The sequence below is a fragment of the Musa acuminata genome, chromosome BXJ2-2 (genome assembly GCF_036884655.1).
Source record: "Musa acuminata AAA Group cultivar baxijiao chromosome BXJ2-2, Cavendish_Baxijiao_AAA, whole genome shotgun sequence".
In the NCBI taxonomy this organism is placed as follows: domain Eukaryota; kingdom Viridiplantae; phylum Streptophyta; class Magnoliopsida; order Zingiberales; family Musaceae; genus Musa; species Musa acuminata.
The window spans coordinates 24,422,528-24,438,478 of record NC_088339.1 but is presented as its reverse complement, the minus strand read 5'-3'; the positions used below and the strand labels follow the sequence as shown (position 1 = coordinate 24,438,478).

At 42.4% G+C, this 15,951-nt stretch overlaps 3 protein-coding genes across 8 annotated transcripts; 2 read left to right on the top strand and 1 right to left on the bottom strand.

The window, feature by feature from the left end:
• The first annotated feature begins 3,130 nt into the window (after positions 1 to 3,130).
• On the top strand, positions 3,131 to 6,138 carry LOC135605498 (protein BZR1 homolog 1-like). Its single transcript, XM_065095665.1, has 2 exons — positions 3,131 to 3,732; positions 5,161 to 6,138. Exons 1-2 carry the CDS (start codon positions 3,514 to 3,516, stop codon positions 5,872 to 5,874), a joined length of 933 nt encoding a protein of 310 aa, XP_064951737.1. The 5' UTR covers positions 3,131 to 3,513; the 3' UTR covers positions 5,875 to 6,138.
• Positions 6,139 to 10,743: 4,605 nt separating this feature from the next.
• Positions 10,744 to 11,723, top strand: LOC135604967 (protein CURLY FLAG LEAF 1-like). Its single transcript, XM_065094620.1, has 2 exons — positions 10,744 to 11,119; positions 11,217 to 11,723. Exons 1-2 carry the CDS (start codon positions 10,880 to 10,882, stop codon positions 11,562 to 11,564), a joined length of 588 nt encoding a protein of 195 aa, XP_064950692.1. The 5' UTR covers positions 10,744 to 10,879; the 3' UTR covers positions 11,565 to 11,723.
• A 919-nt stretch (positions 11,724 to 12,642) lies between these two features.
• LOC135605497 (OBERON-like protein) lies at positions 12,643 to 15,749 on the bottom strand. Of its 6 annotated transcripts, none has more exons than XM_065095661.1 (5): positions 15,492 to 15,749; positions 15,185 to 15,261; positions 14,969 to 15,076; positions 13,697 to 14,884; positions 12,643 to 13,419 (listed from the first exon to the last, which is right to left on the bottom strand). In XM_065095661.1, exons 4-5 carry the CDS (start codon positions 14,850 to 14,852, stop codon positions 12,806 to 12,808), a joined length of 1,770 nt encoding a protein of 589 aa, XP_064951733.1. In that variant the 5' UTR covers positions 14,853 to 14,884; positions 14,969 to 15,076; positions 15,185 to 15,261; positions 15,492 to 15,749; the 3' UTR covers positions 12,643 to 12,805. The 6 variants fall into 6 exon arrangements, with proteins under 6 accessions (XP_064951733.1, XP_064951735.1, XP_064951734.1 ...); XM_065095663.1 differs by having other exon boundaries at positions 15,499 to 15,749; XM_065095662.1 differs by lacking the exon at positions 15,185 to 15,261.
• Between the last annotated feature and the right edge of the window lie 202 nt (positions 15,750 to 15,951).

Sequence of the window (15,951 nt, the reverse complement as noted above, 5' to 3'; positions counted from 1 at the left end):
GATCGACACCTGCGTCTCGTGGCTGTCAACCCATGAAGGATTCTTCTCATTGGTGATATTTTAATGTGATATTTTAATTGTATTAGATATTTAAAATTTATAATTGATCGACGGTAGCTTTCTTCGCATTAATTACCTATTCATGGACAAGACAAAAATGCCGTCAATGGAGTCAGAAAGAATGCAGCCTCACACTGCCATACTTTTCCTCCGCCATGCATTGTAAAGGAGATCGTACCATAATATAGCCACGAAGACTTGTTCCAAGTGCTTTTGCATCAAGCATCGTATGATGGAAGCCATGCATACATCATTTGCGCTGGATGTACACATGAGAGAGAAGAAACCTGGTGATGTTGCTGCAAGGGGAGGAACTAATGCAACCAACCTGATAAGTATGGTGTTCCTGATCTGTGCCAGTTATCTCTATCAAAGAGAGAAGGAAAAGATACCAGTGGTGGATGCGAATATTAGCAGACCAGGAAATAATCTTGATGGAATTTAGTTTGCTTTTAGAGCAGTGTTAGATTGAAATGGTGGTTTTCTGCACAAACTCATCAAGCAAATTGCAAATTAGATGATGATTGTTCATTTAGATGATTGCATCTCTTCTTATACACTCTCTTTTGACCCAAACCTGGGTCTCTAAATTATGCCCTCACCTTGTTTTTGAAGCGCTGTAGCATAACATTTCATTTTTATAGCCTGTATTCTGCTTTCAGCTATGTGTTCACTAATTCTCAACCAAGCGATCATCTCTTGCTATGCTGTCACTGTTTCAGACATTTGGGCCTTTTCCTTTGGTTCTTCTGAGTTCCCAAGAAAAACTTCACATGGAATATTCTAAATACATACATGCCTGCCATATGTATGCTAGGAAGGATTACAAATTAATTCTTATCTTTAGTTGCCATCTTCTGATTCCTCATGCAGTTTTTGCTTTACCTCTCTAATGATCCAATATCTCTGCAGTGGCTGGTTCCCTACAAAGCCCTTCCCTGTCAAGTATTTTAGGTCATACAAGAACTGTCTGTGGACTAATGCTGTGATGAGTACTCTTTGATTCAGCTCTCACAGCTGGGCTAATAAGTATGAGAAGCAAACTGAGCTGGCTACTCATACCTTCTTTCTTCTTCTTCTTCTTCTTCTTCTTCTTCCTCTTCTTCTTCGCTCTAATGGTTTCCATTTTCCTTATATCAGTACACTATTTCATCTAGGATTACTGTTGTCATTTGTGTTGTACAGACCACAAGGAAAAAGGCTGTGAGTAGTAGATTTTACCTTAATCTAGAGATAGTGTTTGTTGTCTCTCATCTGTGTAAAATTATCTCATCTTAGTGCATCCTTTTAATTGTGTTAGAAGTTGCTCAGATTGAGAAAACATTATCCCACCAGTCCTGCACAATTAGAATAATGATTCTTGGGATTACAATTTGCTCACAGTGTGGACATCTGAGATCATCACTGTGGCACATGATGTGAGAGAGAGAGAGAGAGTTTAGTTTTGATATCTTGATAATTAATGAATGATGTAGTTATTTTACTTTGTCAGTTCTGAAATTTAGATAGCACCAAGTATTTGGTCATGGCTGACATCATATAGAGGCATGATGTATAAGCAACCCTGATCAACTGGCAAATGCTGGCTAATGTTGAAGCATAGCTATTTTTTTTAGATTAATTCATTGACTAGAAAAAGCCATGACCAGAAAAAGAAAAAAATAGGTTAAGAATACAATCATATTAGACTGAAATATATTCCAATCTATTTAATTCGACAGAAGAATCTATGACCGGATTAGTCTTCCGACGACAACAACAACAAACCGTCTCAAGTACTCGAGCTTTGTTAGTGTGCAATCAATAATTTCTTTTTCTTTTTTAGTGTGACTGGAAACAAACATAAATGAAAAGAGAACTGTGTCAAGGTTTGCTGCTGTAAGAATAAGAACATGTGATGGTTTGACCATGAGAGATAGATGGGCTTAGAAGTGCTCAATTTCCACAAAAGCATGGGATGGACCACCATGGCCATTAATTGAGAGAAGAGGTAAAAGAAGAAGAAGATAGGTGATGTGATCCATTTTAACACCACATGCATCCTTGGATGTTGCCAATTATTTCTGTCTAATTGCTTGAGCTTGACTTACTGGTCAATTGTTTTGTGCCTGTTTGCTGAAAACAAACTAAGCTGAGCTGATGCTATTCTCTGAAACCCTCAATCTAGTTCATATCCTTCAGGTATTGGAAGAAACTTTATCAGGGATTTCTTCTTTAGGCCAAACAGATTCTCCTATTTTTGATCATCTGAAATCCATATTAAATGAGTGGATGTTTCAGCTCCTATATCAGCTTGAATTTTCAAACACCTCCACCAATGGCAAAATCAATGGAATTTAGTGTCCTGGAATCAGTCATTTCTTGTTATAATATTGGATGATTATGATTTCAGATATTGGCTTACACCAACCAAAAACACTGCTCAGGCCATATCATTCATCTAATTATCAGTGACAGGCATTAGCTTACACACAACCTTCAATTTCTACTGCATTTCTGATTTCCCTATTTAATATTTTATGTTATATGAATGAAAATTGATGGATCACAAATAATTTAAATATTAATATTTATTGTTATTATGTGGATAAGGACTTTGAATGGCCTCCACCAGTTTCTACTGCTTGATCCTTTTCAACATTAGCAAAGAGCCCACTCGGCAGGACAAAATCTAGTGGTAGATACTGTTTCCACTCCTTAGCCTCTGTTCTATATCCTGTTCTCTTTCTCCTTGCAAGTACAGGGAAAACAGTTCAACTAAAGACCATTGGACTGAGACTAATCTCCTCCGTCTAATCATAAACAAACAAAACCCAGTTTTCTTGGAGGACAATGTTAAAGCTCAGCAAATCACCGAGCAGATTCTGTGGGCAGCTGATGAACTCCAAAGAAATCTGCAAACCAACAGAGAACAGAGCTCAGGTTTTGAGCTTCTCTGGGCAACAATAAACAAACAACCTCTGTTAATGGCGTCAGAGGCATTGACCAAGGTGTTACAACTCGGGTAAAAACTACGCTCTCAAAAGAATAGAGAGAGGTGTGTTAGGGGCGAGGGTTGTGAGGAGTCTGAGAGAGGTGGGGGGCTTCTCTCGCTGTCATCGAAGAGAATCTGTCCAATCTCATCGCAATAAAATAGAGCCGTACTCTCCTCGTGAGCGATCTCAGACTCTCTGCCCAAAAGCAGCAGCGAGAGAGAGAGAGAGAGAGAGAGAGAGAGAGAGGAGAAAACAACAGAGTGTAGGAGGAAAAACTGGCAAAGTAGAAGGGAAAAAACACATTTTTGCTTCGGTCCTGCCTTCGCCTCACACCAAGGGCACCTTCCTCTGCCATTGGGAGGGAAAAGGAAGGTCTTCGAGGGGTGGAAGGGTGGGGGGAGGGGCAGGAAGAGAGGGTAAAGGAGGAAAAGGTTGGGTTTTTGGAGGAGGAGTTGCGAGCGGAGGGGAGAAGGGAGGGATGACGTCTGGAGGCGGGCGGCTGCCAACGTGGAAGGAGAGGGAGAACAACAAGCGGCGGGAGCGGCGGCGGAGGGCGATCGCCGCCAAGATCTTCTCCGGGCTACGGGCGCTCGGAAACTACAAGCTGCCCAAGCACTGCGACAACAACGAGGTCCTCAAGGCTCTCTGCCGCGAGGCTGGTTGGATCGTCGAAGACGACGGCACCACCTACCGAAAGGTCTCTCTCTCTCTCTCTCTCTCTCTCTCTCTCTCCGCCTCCTCCTCCTCCTCCTCCTCCTCCTCCTCCCGTTTCTTTTCTGCGATCTGCTGGATATTAAGATATTACCAGTGGTTGTGAAGCTCGGAAATTAGCAGAAATCACACGGGTGGCCTTTTGCAGACGGAAATCTGCATCTCATCATTCCAAAACGAGACCTCGTCAAGAGATCAAAATTTGTTGGTGGGAATAAACCCAAAAATTTGATCTTGACGAGGCTCTTTTGGAATGACCCTATGATTTGATCTCCTTATCGCAGATCCTTTTTCATCGGCAGCTAATTTGCGGTTCCTTGTTTTTTCTTGTTTAGCTTTTATTCATGTTTATTCTCTTTCAAAATAGATCTTCCTTTTTGGCTCTGTGTGGGTGAATGTTTAACTACTTTGGGATGGAGATATTGATTTATTAGTGACTTAGTAGGTGTTGATCTATAATTAATACATATTTTTTCCTGCTTTCCGGGATCTTTTTATTTGATTCCCATGGAATTTTGACTCATCGTCCTCCTTTCTCCACGCAGTTTCTTATGATCATTTGATGTCTCTACTACTAGTTTTGATTGCATCAGATCTTGTACTACATTATGTTTTGAATCTAGCTGCTCAACTGGTGTTTTAACCTCTTCCTGGCTGCAATCTTTCTCATTTATTTGTGCAAGTACTGACTATAGCTATAAAAAAAATTCTACTTTGACATCCCTTTTTTCTTTTGACCAGATCACTTTAGAGGTAGTCTTCTCTGGATTCTCTCATTCAACCCAAGATGATGGTGTTCTTTTTCTGATTGCATTCTTGAACTTTGTGTCCTAGTCTTCTCCCTTTTGTTGCTTTCCCCTTGTTCACTCTAATGATCAGCCCTCCATCTTGCTTTGGAAGTGAGCCTTGAGAGTCGAGAACACAGAAAGGCATCATCCAAACTGATGAAAGAATTGTGAAACAGAAAGAAAGCAAAAGCATATAAAGTAAAGACTTGGGAATAAGAGATGAAGGAAAAGCCTTTCATTACTTTCAGTAGATCAAGTGTTGTGCTCAATTTTCTTCTCCCAATTCTTTGTAGCCTTTCAGAAACACAAAGACAAAAGCATGTCAAGCTGAAAAGACATAGTCAGAGTTGATTGAAGATGTATGGAATTAAAAGAAAGGATAAGTATTTCATTACTTTTACTAGATCAAATCTTCATCAAGTCTTGCACCTGAGTAGGAGTGTTCTAAGCAGCATACATATTACTCACTCTCAATTATATGTAGTCCTCTGAAGTTCATATTTTAACACTTTCGCTATTTTTCAAAGCTTCGCCGACACTTGCATTTGGTCAGTAGTACTCTAAGCATCACTGCTTTTATCCTCTCTCAATTCTTCATAATCCTCTGATGCTCATCTGTTCAACAGGGATGCAAGCCACCCCCTCCACCTCCAGAGGTTGCCACAGGAGGCCCGTCGACAAACATAAGCCCTTGCTCTTCTTCACACCTCCTCAGTCCACTATCCTCTTCGTTCCCGAGTCCCGTTCATTCCTACCATGCAAGCCCATCCTCATCCTCATTCCCAAGCCCGAGTCGTCTTGACAACTCTAACAATCCCAGTGTGAACCCCTCTTGTCTTCTTCCCTTCCTTCGCAACCTATCCACCCTCCCACCTCTTCGAATATCCAACAGTGCACCTGTCACCCCGCCCCTTTCCTCACCGACTGCCTCCCGCCCACCTAAGATTAGGAAGCCAGACTGGGACTACAGTGCATTCCCCCAGTCTCTGTTTGCTGCGTCCGCCCCTGCTAGCCCTACCCGGGGCCGCTATCATGGGCTTCCTGCTGCTATACCTGAATGTGATGAATCTGATGCCTCCACTGTTGGATCTGGGCGGTGGATCAACTTCCAGATGACAGCCCCGGCATCCCCAACCTACAACCTTGTCAATCCAGGAGCAGTTCCGTCAACGAACATAGCAAGTTCTCCAGGCGGAGAGGTGTTGGAGAGGGGGAGAGGAGGCATGGAGTTTGAATTCGAGAGTGGTAGGGTGAAACCTTGGGAGGGGGAGAGGATTCATGACGTCGCGGTGGATGATCTTGATCTCACATTGGGGGTGGGAAGCACGGCATCAAAGTGAAAGATCTCGAGTATGTTTTGCAAAAATGCTTTTTTGCTTAGTTCTAATTTCATCTCAATGCACTGAAGGTTACATCTGCCAAGTTATTGATGTTTAGTTTGCTTCCAAGGTTTGCCCGAATGATTCTCTTGGCACAAGATCTTATTGTTTTGGCTTCTTGTAAGACCATGATGCATGGATACAGATTCCATCTTTCATGACTTCTAAGGCATGGTGGTGATCTGTGGCAATTGCTAATGAGAAATCTTTTGGACTTTAGTTGTATATGTTGTTGCTGAACCTTGCAAGTTTTAGGAAGATATCAGAAAATGCTACTCACTGATGCAACTTCCCATCTTTTTTCTCTTTTCATTAAATTTAGCAGTTCCTGAAAGAAACTGAGCTATCCAATTCTCCTCCTTTAGTGGGTAAAGCTTCGGTTGCAAATGTTCTCATGCAAACTGTTGTCACTTCAATTTTTATCAATTACCTCAACTGATGCTAAGTATACTTATTGAGTTTTGGTCAATCCTGTAGCTTTTTACTGATACCTGCATAATAGTTGCTGCACAAGCCTGTGACTCTTTTCTTTCAGATGAAAGAAAACCCTATACAATGATCGAAACTGGACATATTTCAAGACACTCAGAATTGTGGTTCTTGTGAGTCAATACTTAAATTCCTTGTGGGTGGGAACAAAGTGCTGGGGGTTCACAGCCTATTGATTGCTGAATGCTTATCCAATTGTGACACTGCACAAGCTTTATCTTTGTGTGGGGAAGGGTCAAAGTGCAGCAACAAAAGCTTGAAGGGCCCCTCTCCATGTGATGTGTATGTGTAGGGTGTGATGTTGCTGCTGACCAAACATGGCAAAAGTCTGCTTCCCCAGAATTATAGCTGGGCCCACTGAAAGAGCCCTATCAACTGAAAAGAGTCCATGGATCAAACAGATGATGTAAGAACAAAGTGCAACATATCCAATCAAAATCTTACCATGGTCTTACAGGATCAGTGGTAAAAGCTATAGCAACAAAAACAGGGCATGATACAGGGTTTTCTGTTCCAATAACTTAAGAGATGCTTCATAAATCAATGATAAATGATGCTCAAGAGTTTCATTGATCTCATATGACATTTTAACATCCACAAGAAAGTTTATGGAGGTTCTGATTAGAGTTGGTATATGAACTTCATGTTACCCTAACCAAACACTTAATTTGCAATTGTCAAATAGAGACAGTGTAATTGGTCAGAAATGGCATGTTAATTAAAGCATTTCAACCTTCCATCAGATAGATGAAATGCCAAACAAGCTACAAAGAGCATAAAATGAGTTCCATCTTTCATGAAAGATAATATCAGCAGGCTCTAAGAACATTGGTTCAGCAACAGATGCTCCATCTGAACTCTAGAGTTCTTCATAGATGCACTCCATGCTTCATGACTAAGCAACATAAACAAGGCAGTGAGTTTGTGTATTATTTCCATTGGCAGAGTTTGGTTCTTAAATTATGAAGACTGCTACTAAAGTTTCTAGGTATCATTTAGCCAACTGAAAGTTACTGCTTGAGCAAGAAGGATTCACACACACAGAATGGTATACCAAGGAGAGCCATGAGCAGCTTAACTACCAAGGATGATGGGTTCAGTTTGCTTTTTCAGCCATTCAAGTATAGAGCTAAAAGTTCTCTGCAATCCAAGTGATAGCAACTTAACCATTCAATATCATCAGGAGTTGGCAATGTCAAATCCATCAGTTTCTTTTGGTGAGTTGCCTGTACAGTGAGAGGATAAGGGAAATCCTGACTTCTTCGAGGGAGAAAAGGCAGATGGAAAATTATTGTACTGTCAACTTAGTGGTAGCTAAATGGGAAGGTTAGTAATTCAAAGCTAAATGTATTGAAAGTCAATTTCTCATCTTTGTGACAGAGAAATCAGGGTGGCCACTGTTGCCATGAAGGCTTATGAGGTTTTGGATGAGAGAGTAACAATAGGCTGATACTAACTAGGCTAGTTACTGTGATCTTCCAAGGAAGAACTTACCAAAGAAGAAATAATGAGTTCACTCTGAAGAAATGCTGATGGTGAATCCTCAATGAAACAGAGGAATGAACAGATGCTGCATTTAAAATAAGAGCTCCAGTTAAGTGGTAAATCTTGAATTCTGCTACAGTCAGAACTAATGACTGTGAGAAGATTGTTATGGAATTAAATGCAGCAGATGAGCTTGAAACCAAGTAGAAATGCAGTAGGTTGGTGTTCAATGCACTGCTTCATATTTGCTGGTAGCTGAAGTGTTTTGATGATCTGCATGGTGCAGCAAGGGAGGAAGCAATTAGTTTCATTTAATGATCAGTACCGGCTACGAACTCTGCTTGTTTTCTTGGGGCACATCCATCTAAATTTTTCCTTAAAATGTTGATCTATGACAACCAACTGAATCTGTCTGTCAATCAAGAACATAATGTATGAACAGGAATACAGGTTCAATGTTCAATTTGTGTGTAGACCATATCAGCAGAAGAATTCAGATTCAATGATAAGCTTCAAGTTTTGGCCTCATAATTCGTTTCGTTTGGCTTTCAGCTACTTATAAGACAAACCTGTACAATTCTACCAATGAATCATTGCAGTGTATTCCTGGCTGAGAACAGTAGAAAACTGTATGCTGCGCTAGAAGTATAATGATATGATTTCTACCATTTCTCATTTATTTTACCCTATCCTTTGCTTTCTATCACATTAAGTAGCCAAACAGTTGCTGCAACATTGTTCTTTAAATTCTCTGCTCCAAGAACTTTGAAGTTCGGAAACAATTATCATGGATTTATTGATCTTCTGAGAATTGCATCAACTGATGTTGTCAGGCATTGCCACCAAAACCATCAACAGCATCATGAAGAAGTAATAAACTCATGCCTTCTATGCTCTTTCCACAGACATATGCAGAAAAACTGGTGCTTCATACAGCTAATTGTTCAACCACTGTGCATATGTTTCATGTCTTGGATTTTCTGTTCACGATCTAATTTGTTGTTTCATTTATCAAAAAAAATTAGAAGATCAATGTAGAGAAGGATCATTTTGACTTGTAATCAGTCAGTTGAGCAGCTGCAGAGCAAGTTATGACTGACTTGTACTCTCAACTTGTTTTATCTCTCTGTCTCTCTGTCTCTATTATAGTTCTCTTGAGATCAACTTGTAAAAGCACTAATGATCAATCTTTAGTTCCTACCATGTTTTTTCTCTTGCTTTTCGCTTGTTGATCAACATGCTTATTAACTCTTCGCTCATGTCCACATCTGTGACCAAGCCATGCCTACTTGGACTGATAAGTTCTCAGCTGCTTCCCTTGAGAACATGGCTGTGAGAAAAAGTTGCCACTGCTTGCCATAATAAGAAGCACTTCATGGAGATGTGTACCATGGACCAAGATCGATGACATCATTCTCCTCCTAGAAATGGAATGGCAGGACCGAGAGCCATGAATTTGGAAGAACAAGATGCAATTGATGAGCTCTGACCCAAATGTAGTAATTGTGTGAGAGGAAGATGAGTTCCACATAATTGTCTCTGCATGCATTGAAGGCACCCATGTCCTCTATATAAACATCTGCATCAAACCAACCTATTCAGAAGCAACTTGGGAAGACAAGCTTTGCGTTGTCGATTCCTATCGAATTATAAGCACACAAGAATCTGCAACCCACTAATGCGCTGCTGCTTAAAATGATTACAACAGAACCTCAAGAGTTGATTGATTGCAGATGGACTAGATCTATCTCAGGCAGTTTGCGCCTGCTAGATCATCTGTATCAGTATGAAGGATGATTCCTATAAGCAAATGCATGGAGAAATCATATCTGGTTGGACATGGTCATCGATCAAATCTCATCTTTGCTAGTGTACCTATCTATCATCACACTGGTTGAATGCACACATGTGATTGGGTCATTTTCAGTTCATTCATTGACTCATGAGATCAGATTCTACATCGAGAACAAGGAGCCTCGGTTTGTTCACTTTGATTACCGTAGAAATACCTTACAGGTGCAGGTCGTAACAGTAAGATATAACATCAAACACTAAATGGATTCATGCCCCATTGAACACACACACACACACAGCGAGAGAGAGGGAACTCAATTTATTGTTGCAGTTGGTACTGGTGAGTCGTAGAAGAAGCCTCAACACGCCATATTTATTCCTTTTCTAATGCCTTGCCAAATCTCTCTCTCTCTCTCTCTCTCTCTCTCGATATATATATATATATATATATATATATATATATATATATATAAAACAGTGTGCGTACGTGTGATGCATTGTTTGTTTCCTGATGAGAATTGGAGTCGAGCATGCTCATGAATGCTCACCAACAAGAAGCAGATCATAACTTCGTGGGAGTTAATGGTGCATGTGAGATCTTAAGACATCGGAAAACGATGTTCCTTTGGACTAGTTGGAGACTGAAAGTGCAGCAATCTACGTTCTTGCTTGCTTCCACCCTCCGACATTAATGTCATGCTTGCTTCACAGGTGAGTGTTGTAGGATAACCCCTAGTCCTGCTGCCAATTCCCATGGGTAATGTATCTAAGAAACAGCTTTTTAGGAAGGAAATGCAGCTGTGTTGTGCGTGGATTGTGGAGTGATGATTGAGGTGGTGCTTAGGTAGGAGAGATGCTCTGGCAATACAAGGAGAAATGAAGTCGGGGGAGATAGATTTTGGTGGCATGAAGAGTCAGGTCATTTAGGGAGATGGTTTTAATGGTGAGATTGTAGGCATTTAAGGCACTCTACTTGTCAACTTTAAATGCTGCGTCTGCCCTCCTCTTAATAAGGTTGGATGAAGGCCATTTAATAACCCCCTTTAGTGGCCACACCCTGCATGATCTAGTCGAACAAAAGCTGTGGGGAGCTCCCCATTTCTGCTCATTCCCTCCACATTCTCCACCTCTTCCTCTTCCTTCTCAACTTCTGATCTCGCTCTGCTTCCTACAGTGTTCTCAGAATCGATTTGGCTCAATGGGAGAAGAGAAGCAGAGCAAGGGGCAAGTCCTGACGATGATGGATCAAACAGAGCTATCGTTGGGTCCATCTTCGTCGACCTTGAGCAAGAAGACACAGAGTTCCTCTTCGGAATCGGAAGGATGTGGCCGGAGGAAGAGGAAGCAGATCTGGGATGCGAACCCCAGGCAAACTAGCATCGAGCTCCAGCTCAATGATCCCTTGCCGCTTGATTGGGAACGCTGCCTTGACCTACAGGTGGACCTCCTCTCTCTCTCTCTCTCTCTCTGATTAGATGAACTGTTACATACAGTATTGCCTTTCTTCTGACGTTCTCTAAATTGATGAATGGCAGACTGGGAGGATCTACTACATGAACAGGAAAACCCTGAAGAGAAGCTGGAGCAGGCCCAAGGAACAAAACCTGGACTTGGAGCTCAACATCTCCACCTTCTCAAGCTCAGAAGAGACGCCGAACTCGAGATCGACAACTCCAGAGGAAGCAAAGAAGCAGCACAGTTCATGTGGCAGCATGGCCGCGGTGGTCTGCGTCAACTGCCACCTCCTCGTCATGCTATGCAAATCATCTCCTTCATGCCCCAACTGCAAGTGCATGCAAACGCCGCTACCGTCTGCGCCACAAGCACCTCCTCGGAAGCTCCAGTCTGCCAAGTCCCCGGAAACCCTAAGTCTCCTCCACTAGTTAGCAGGCAGATGAATGCAACAGGCAAACCAGGGTTGAGAGGTCAATGATCCTGAGAGTGCTGCGTTAAACTGCATCACTGAGAACCTGATGCTTTGTTGTATATTTCATCAAGGAGAGGGTGTTCTTCCTGTGATAAAGGATCTGTCGTGTGTTGCACCCTTTATTGCACTTGAATTGGTAGTTTGAGTTGATGCTCGAGAGGGCATGATCACAAGACAACACATTAAATCTCACCTGATCTCCTCTCCTGTTTCCATGGTAAGTGGCTTTAAACGAAGCTAATTATTTGGACCTTAAATAAGAGGTAAAAGAAAACTGAAGCTTGCGTGCTGCTGAGGAAGTGGAACGATCCCAGGTAAAGGCATGGAACACATCCCTATGCTGATATCTACCTGAGAAAATGGTGCATTTCCCCATGCAATGGCTTGCCTACATATCAAAGTAATTGAACTGAAACATTAAAGACGTTGGACCACAATGTGCAGGGTGTGTGCTGTTGCTGCCAAGAACAAGAGAGCTCGATCTCTCAAAGAGGGCGTGTGTGGAAGTAGGAAGCAGCACAAGTGTTGAGAGCTGAAGAGAGTTGACATCACATTTGCCTGGATGCACAGGGTCTTCCATCTCTCTTATCCTGTGGTGGCAGCAGACCACAGAGCAGATGATGAAATAGTTAGTGTATTCCAGTAGGTGATGGATTGTACTGTGATGTCGGTTGTTTACTCGTTCCTTTCCTTACCCATCATTCTTGCGTAATCTTCATGTTTCCACAACTGCAACATGGCAATTAGATTGGATTTAGAGGGGTATCCAAATATACAGATGTGACAAATGCTTGTGTTTGCCCCATAAGTTGGAAGTATCAGTATTCTCCAAAATGTAGATGATAAACTACCAGTACAAGTTTGTTTTATTGAAATTAAAAAGAAAAAAAAATGTTGTGATGTACAAATTTGTTTCAACATGAGGGAGATTGATTGTCTTGATCGAGGTGGTGTTACTGCTTCAAATACAATTATATCATGATCTGAAGGCCAACCAAAGACACTTTTAATCTAAAGACTTTAGTACAAACACAAGACAAACTTCACCATATTATATGAATACCAAGTTTGGTTCAAATAAGACACTGTATCCATATTCCGGCAACATCCAGTTGGTAATCTAAACAGTCCTTGGTTGTACATCACAACATAAATAGCATAAGAACCACTAGAACCCCACAGGCAATCAGCAATAGGTCATTTGGATTGCTGCCCTTCTTTCTTAGGAGGCACACTGAACACATTCTTCAACAAGTCCTGGATTTTGTTTAGCATCTGAGCCTGTGCAGGGTCACCGCTGCCACCTCCGCCACTGCTGCTCCCCGGTGGAGCACGCTGGCTCTCCTGGAGCTTTATCTTTTCGTATAGATACTGCTTCTCAGCTTCTGCTTCCTCTAGACGACGCTTCAAGTACATACTAGCATAGTCCTCAGCCTTCTCCGATTTGGCTGATGCAATGCTCTGCAGCCTCTCAGCCTCCTGCTTGGCCTCATTGGCCTTTAGTTGGAACATCTCAGCCTCAGCCTGCTTAAGCCTGATGATGCTCTCTAGTTCCTCCACCTGCTGTTTTTTCCTCTGCCTCTCCATTTTTAGCTCCTGAACTTCTCGGGCTTTGTCCTCAACCTCACGATCGCAGGCTTCTAGAGCTAGACGAGCCCGCTTGAACATCCGCATTTTCTCCTCTGCAACCATCTCCATCTTTCTCACAGCTTCTTGGACCACCTCAGCAATTTTATTGCAAGCTTCTTGTGGAGAAATCAGACGCCCAACTTCATCGCTTTCAGAATTCTTTGGTGAATCTAATTCAAGCTCTGCAATAGACATAAAAGAGGCAACTTAAAACCAGCGACGGGTGTCCTGAGTTTCTGAAAAAGAAAAGAGGTCTAGGAGAATAAAATGGAAAGGCAGTGGCTCAAGTACATACTGAAGGATGCATCAGAACTCAGTGATTTTGCAAATGATGCCAATCTCGAGATTGATTTTCACAGCTATGTTATTGTTGGAACGACTTCCTCAAAGAATATATGATAATTGGCAGTTAACATTTAGTGTGTACTTACTCGTATACAGAATAGTTTTGCCCCATACCTTGGAAGAAGAGAAGGAGCATTCTGCAAGCCATGGACTCAGGTGTCCCACCTTTTAACTTCTCTACGAGTTCACCACACTTCCGATATAATTTCCTTCCTTTAGGATCCTGACTTAAGTGAAAAATCTTACTAACAAAGTCGAGTTCCCGCATCAAGGCCTCTCGGTTCCACCCAGGAGCGCACTGCTGGAACACATCTTTAACCCATCCTAACAACTCAGATGTTCTGTGGCATGCTTGGCACCTGAAAAGCATCTCAGCATGGCCAACAGCACTCTTAACAGACTGACCTGTCCCAATTTGGCCAACCCGCATGGCACAATCTGTGTGAGTCCAGTGTGTGCATGTATCACATCCGATCCAGCGACATGTATTAACCTCAAAATCAAACTTGTTGCAGATCACACACATGCAGAGATTGCAGAAACCATTCCTACTGGTACATATCTCACAGCTACATTCATCTGCAGGAAGAACACTTTGACAAGCGATGTTCCTGCACCTCTTGTACAAGAAAACCTCGATGAGGCGACCCTGTGGAACACTGACACTCGGATGCAAAAAGGCCTGAATGCCTGTATTGATAGAAACGAGAATTTCGAGCTGCACATGATGAGCAGTAGCAAGGGATTTAGCTGTCAGGTCAACTCTCCCCTGCACAAGCTTCTGGAGATACAAAAACTCTTCTATGTGATGGGAACCCCCTGTACCCTCAAGAATCACCCGAAGTTCAGTTTTAAGCTCCTCTAGAAGCTCATCTGGCATAACCTTCATTTTCTCAGAGACAACCTCAACCCTGTCTCGAGCAACTTCATGAAGTGATAGCCTGTTTGCATTGGAAATCCTCCGAACGACCTGCAGTTCAGCGACTTCATTCTCTCCTTCCTTTTCCTTGTCTACTTTATTTACTGCAATGGCATCAGAACGGTTTGTCTCAATGGGCCAGGTCTCACGAGAGCTGGCGCTCTCAGTGTGTGAGTCCTGCCCTTGGTCGGAGTTTGATCCTGGTTCTTGGGTGTCAAGTGATGCTGCAGGGTCTGATGAAGCAAGGGACAGGGACGTCTGCAGTCCTGCAGATCTTGGATGCTGTCGTGGTGGTAGCATAGGCAGTGGTGGTTGGTGGTGATGGTGGTTTGCACCCGAAGAAGTACCCATTATAACTGTTTAGTTTTCTCTTAAGACTTCGCCTGTGTCATTAGAAGAACTTGATCAGCACGACTGCATCACTTGCAGATCTGAAAATCTTTTCTAAATCGTCAAAAGAAGCACACATTAAACTAAACCACTTCAAGAAGGCAACTTTTTCCCAATTAGTGGCACCAAGATCTGATCTTGCTCCACATATCAGTCAAATTGTTATGTTCGAAGTATGCATCTGTCTACACAATATAAACAAAACAAACATGCATGATTGCGTTTATGTTCGAATTGTTAGAACCAATAAACAAATGAAACGTCAAACTAAAACGCTAAAAGGATTTATGTACAAAAGCATGAAAACGAACGTCCCCTTCCAAGAAGCGAAAATTTTCACTACGTAGCGCCAAAAAATGCAATCTTGCCCCTGAAATAAGCCAAATCACATTCTTCAGGAACGACGATACACATTTCTGGAATCTTTAATCCTGATCTGAACAAAAACCAACAAGAGCACCGAGAGAAGGGGAAACTTAAAGTTCAACAGATGAAGGCACCAGTATAAGTCCAAGATGGACGATTCACCCACATCTAACACGGTGCACGCTAAATCAGAACAAGAAATAAGTAATCTAGAACCCTATAAGCAGAATTCACCTCCAACCTAGAAGGGGGACGAATCCGGGTGATCTGCGGCAAGATCGCGTAGATGGAGCTGAATCTCCGGGGAAAAGGACTGCAGGAAGGCCGGAGGAAGACTTCGAGAAAAGGGAGAAGGAGCAAGGAGCCGGTCGACGAAAGGGATTAGGGTTTGCACCAGAACCCCTCGCTCTCTCTCTCTCTCTCTCTCTCTCTCTCTCTCTCTCCTTTTCCTTTCTCAAGGCCGCAGGCAGGGACAGGCGACAGAACCATAGGAGGGTGGATTCCAACTCGTCAATGGGACGACCGGCACTGCCGGTGGGAACGACACCGGTTGAACCGTCCTCAGTTATGTTGGCCCGCATTTTCCAACCACTAGAAATCTTCCACGTCGTCACATAATGCTGTAAAATGCAATTCCACATACAGCAGATCCTGAATTTCTTTTTACACGTGTCAAAGTAGAAAAACATTATTG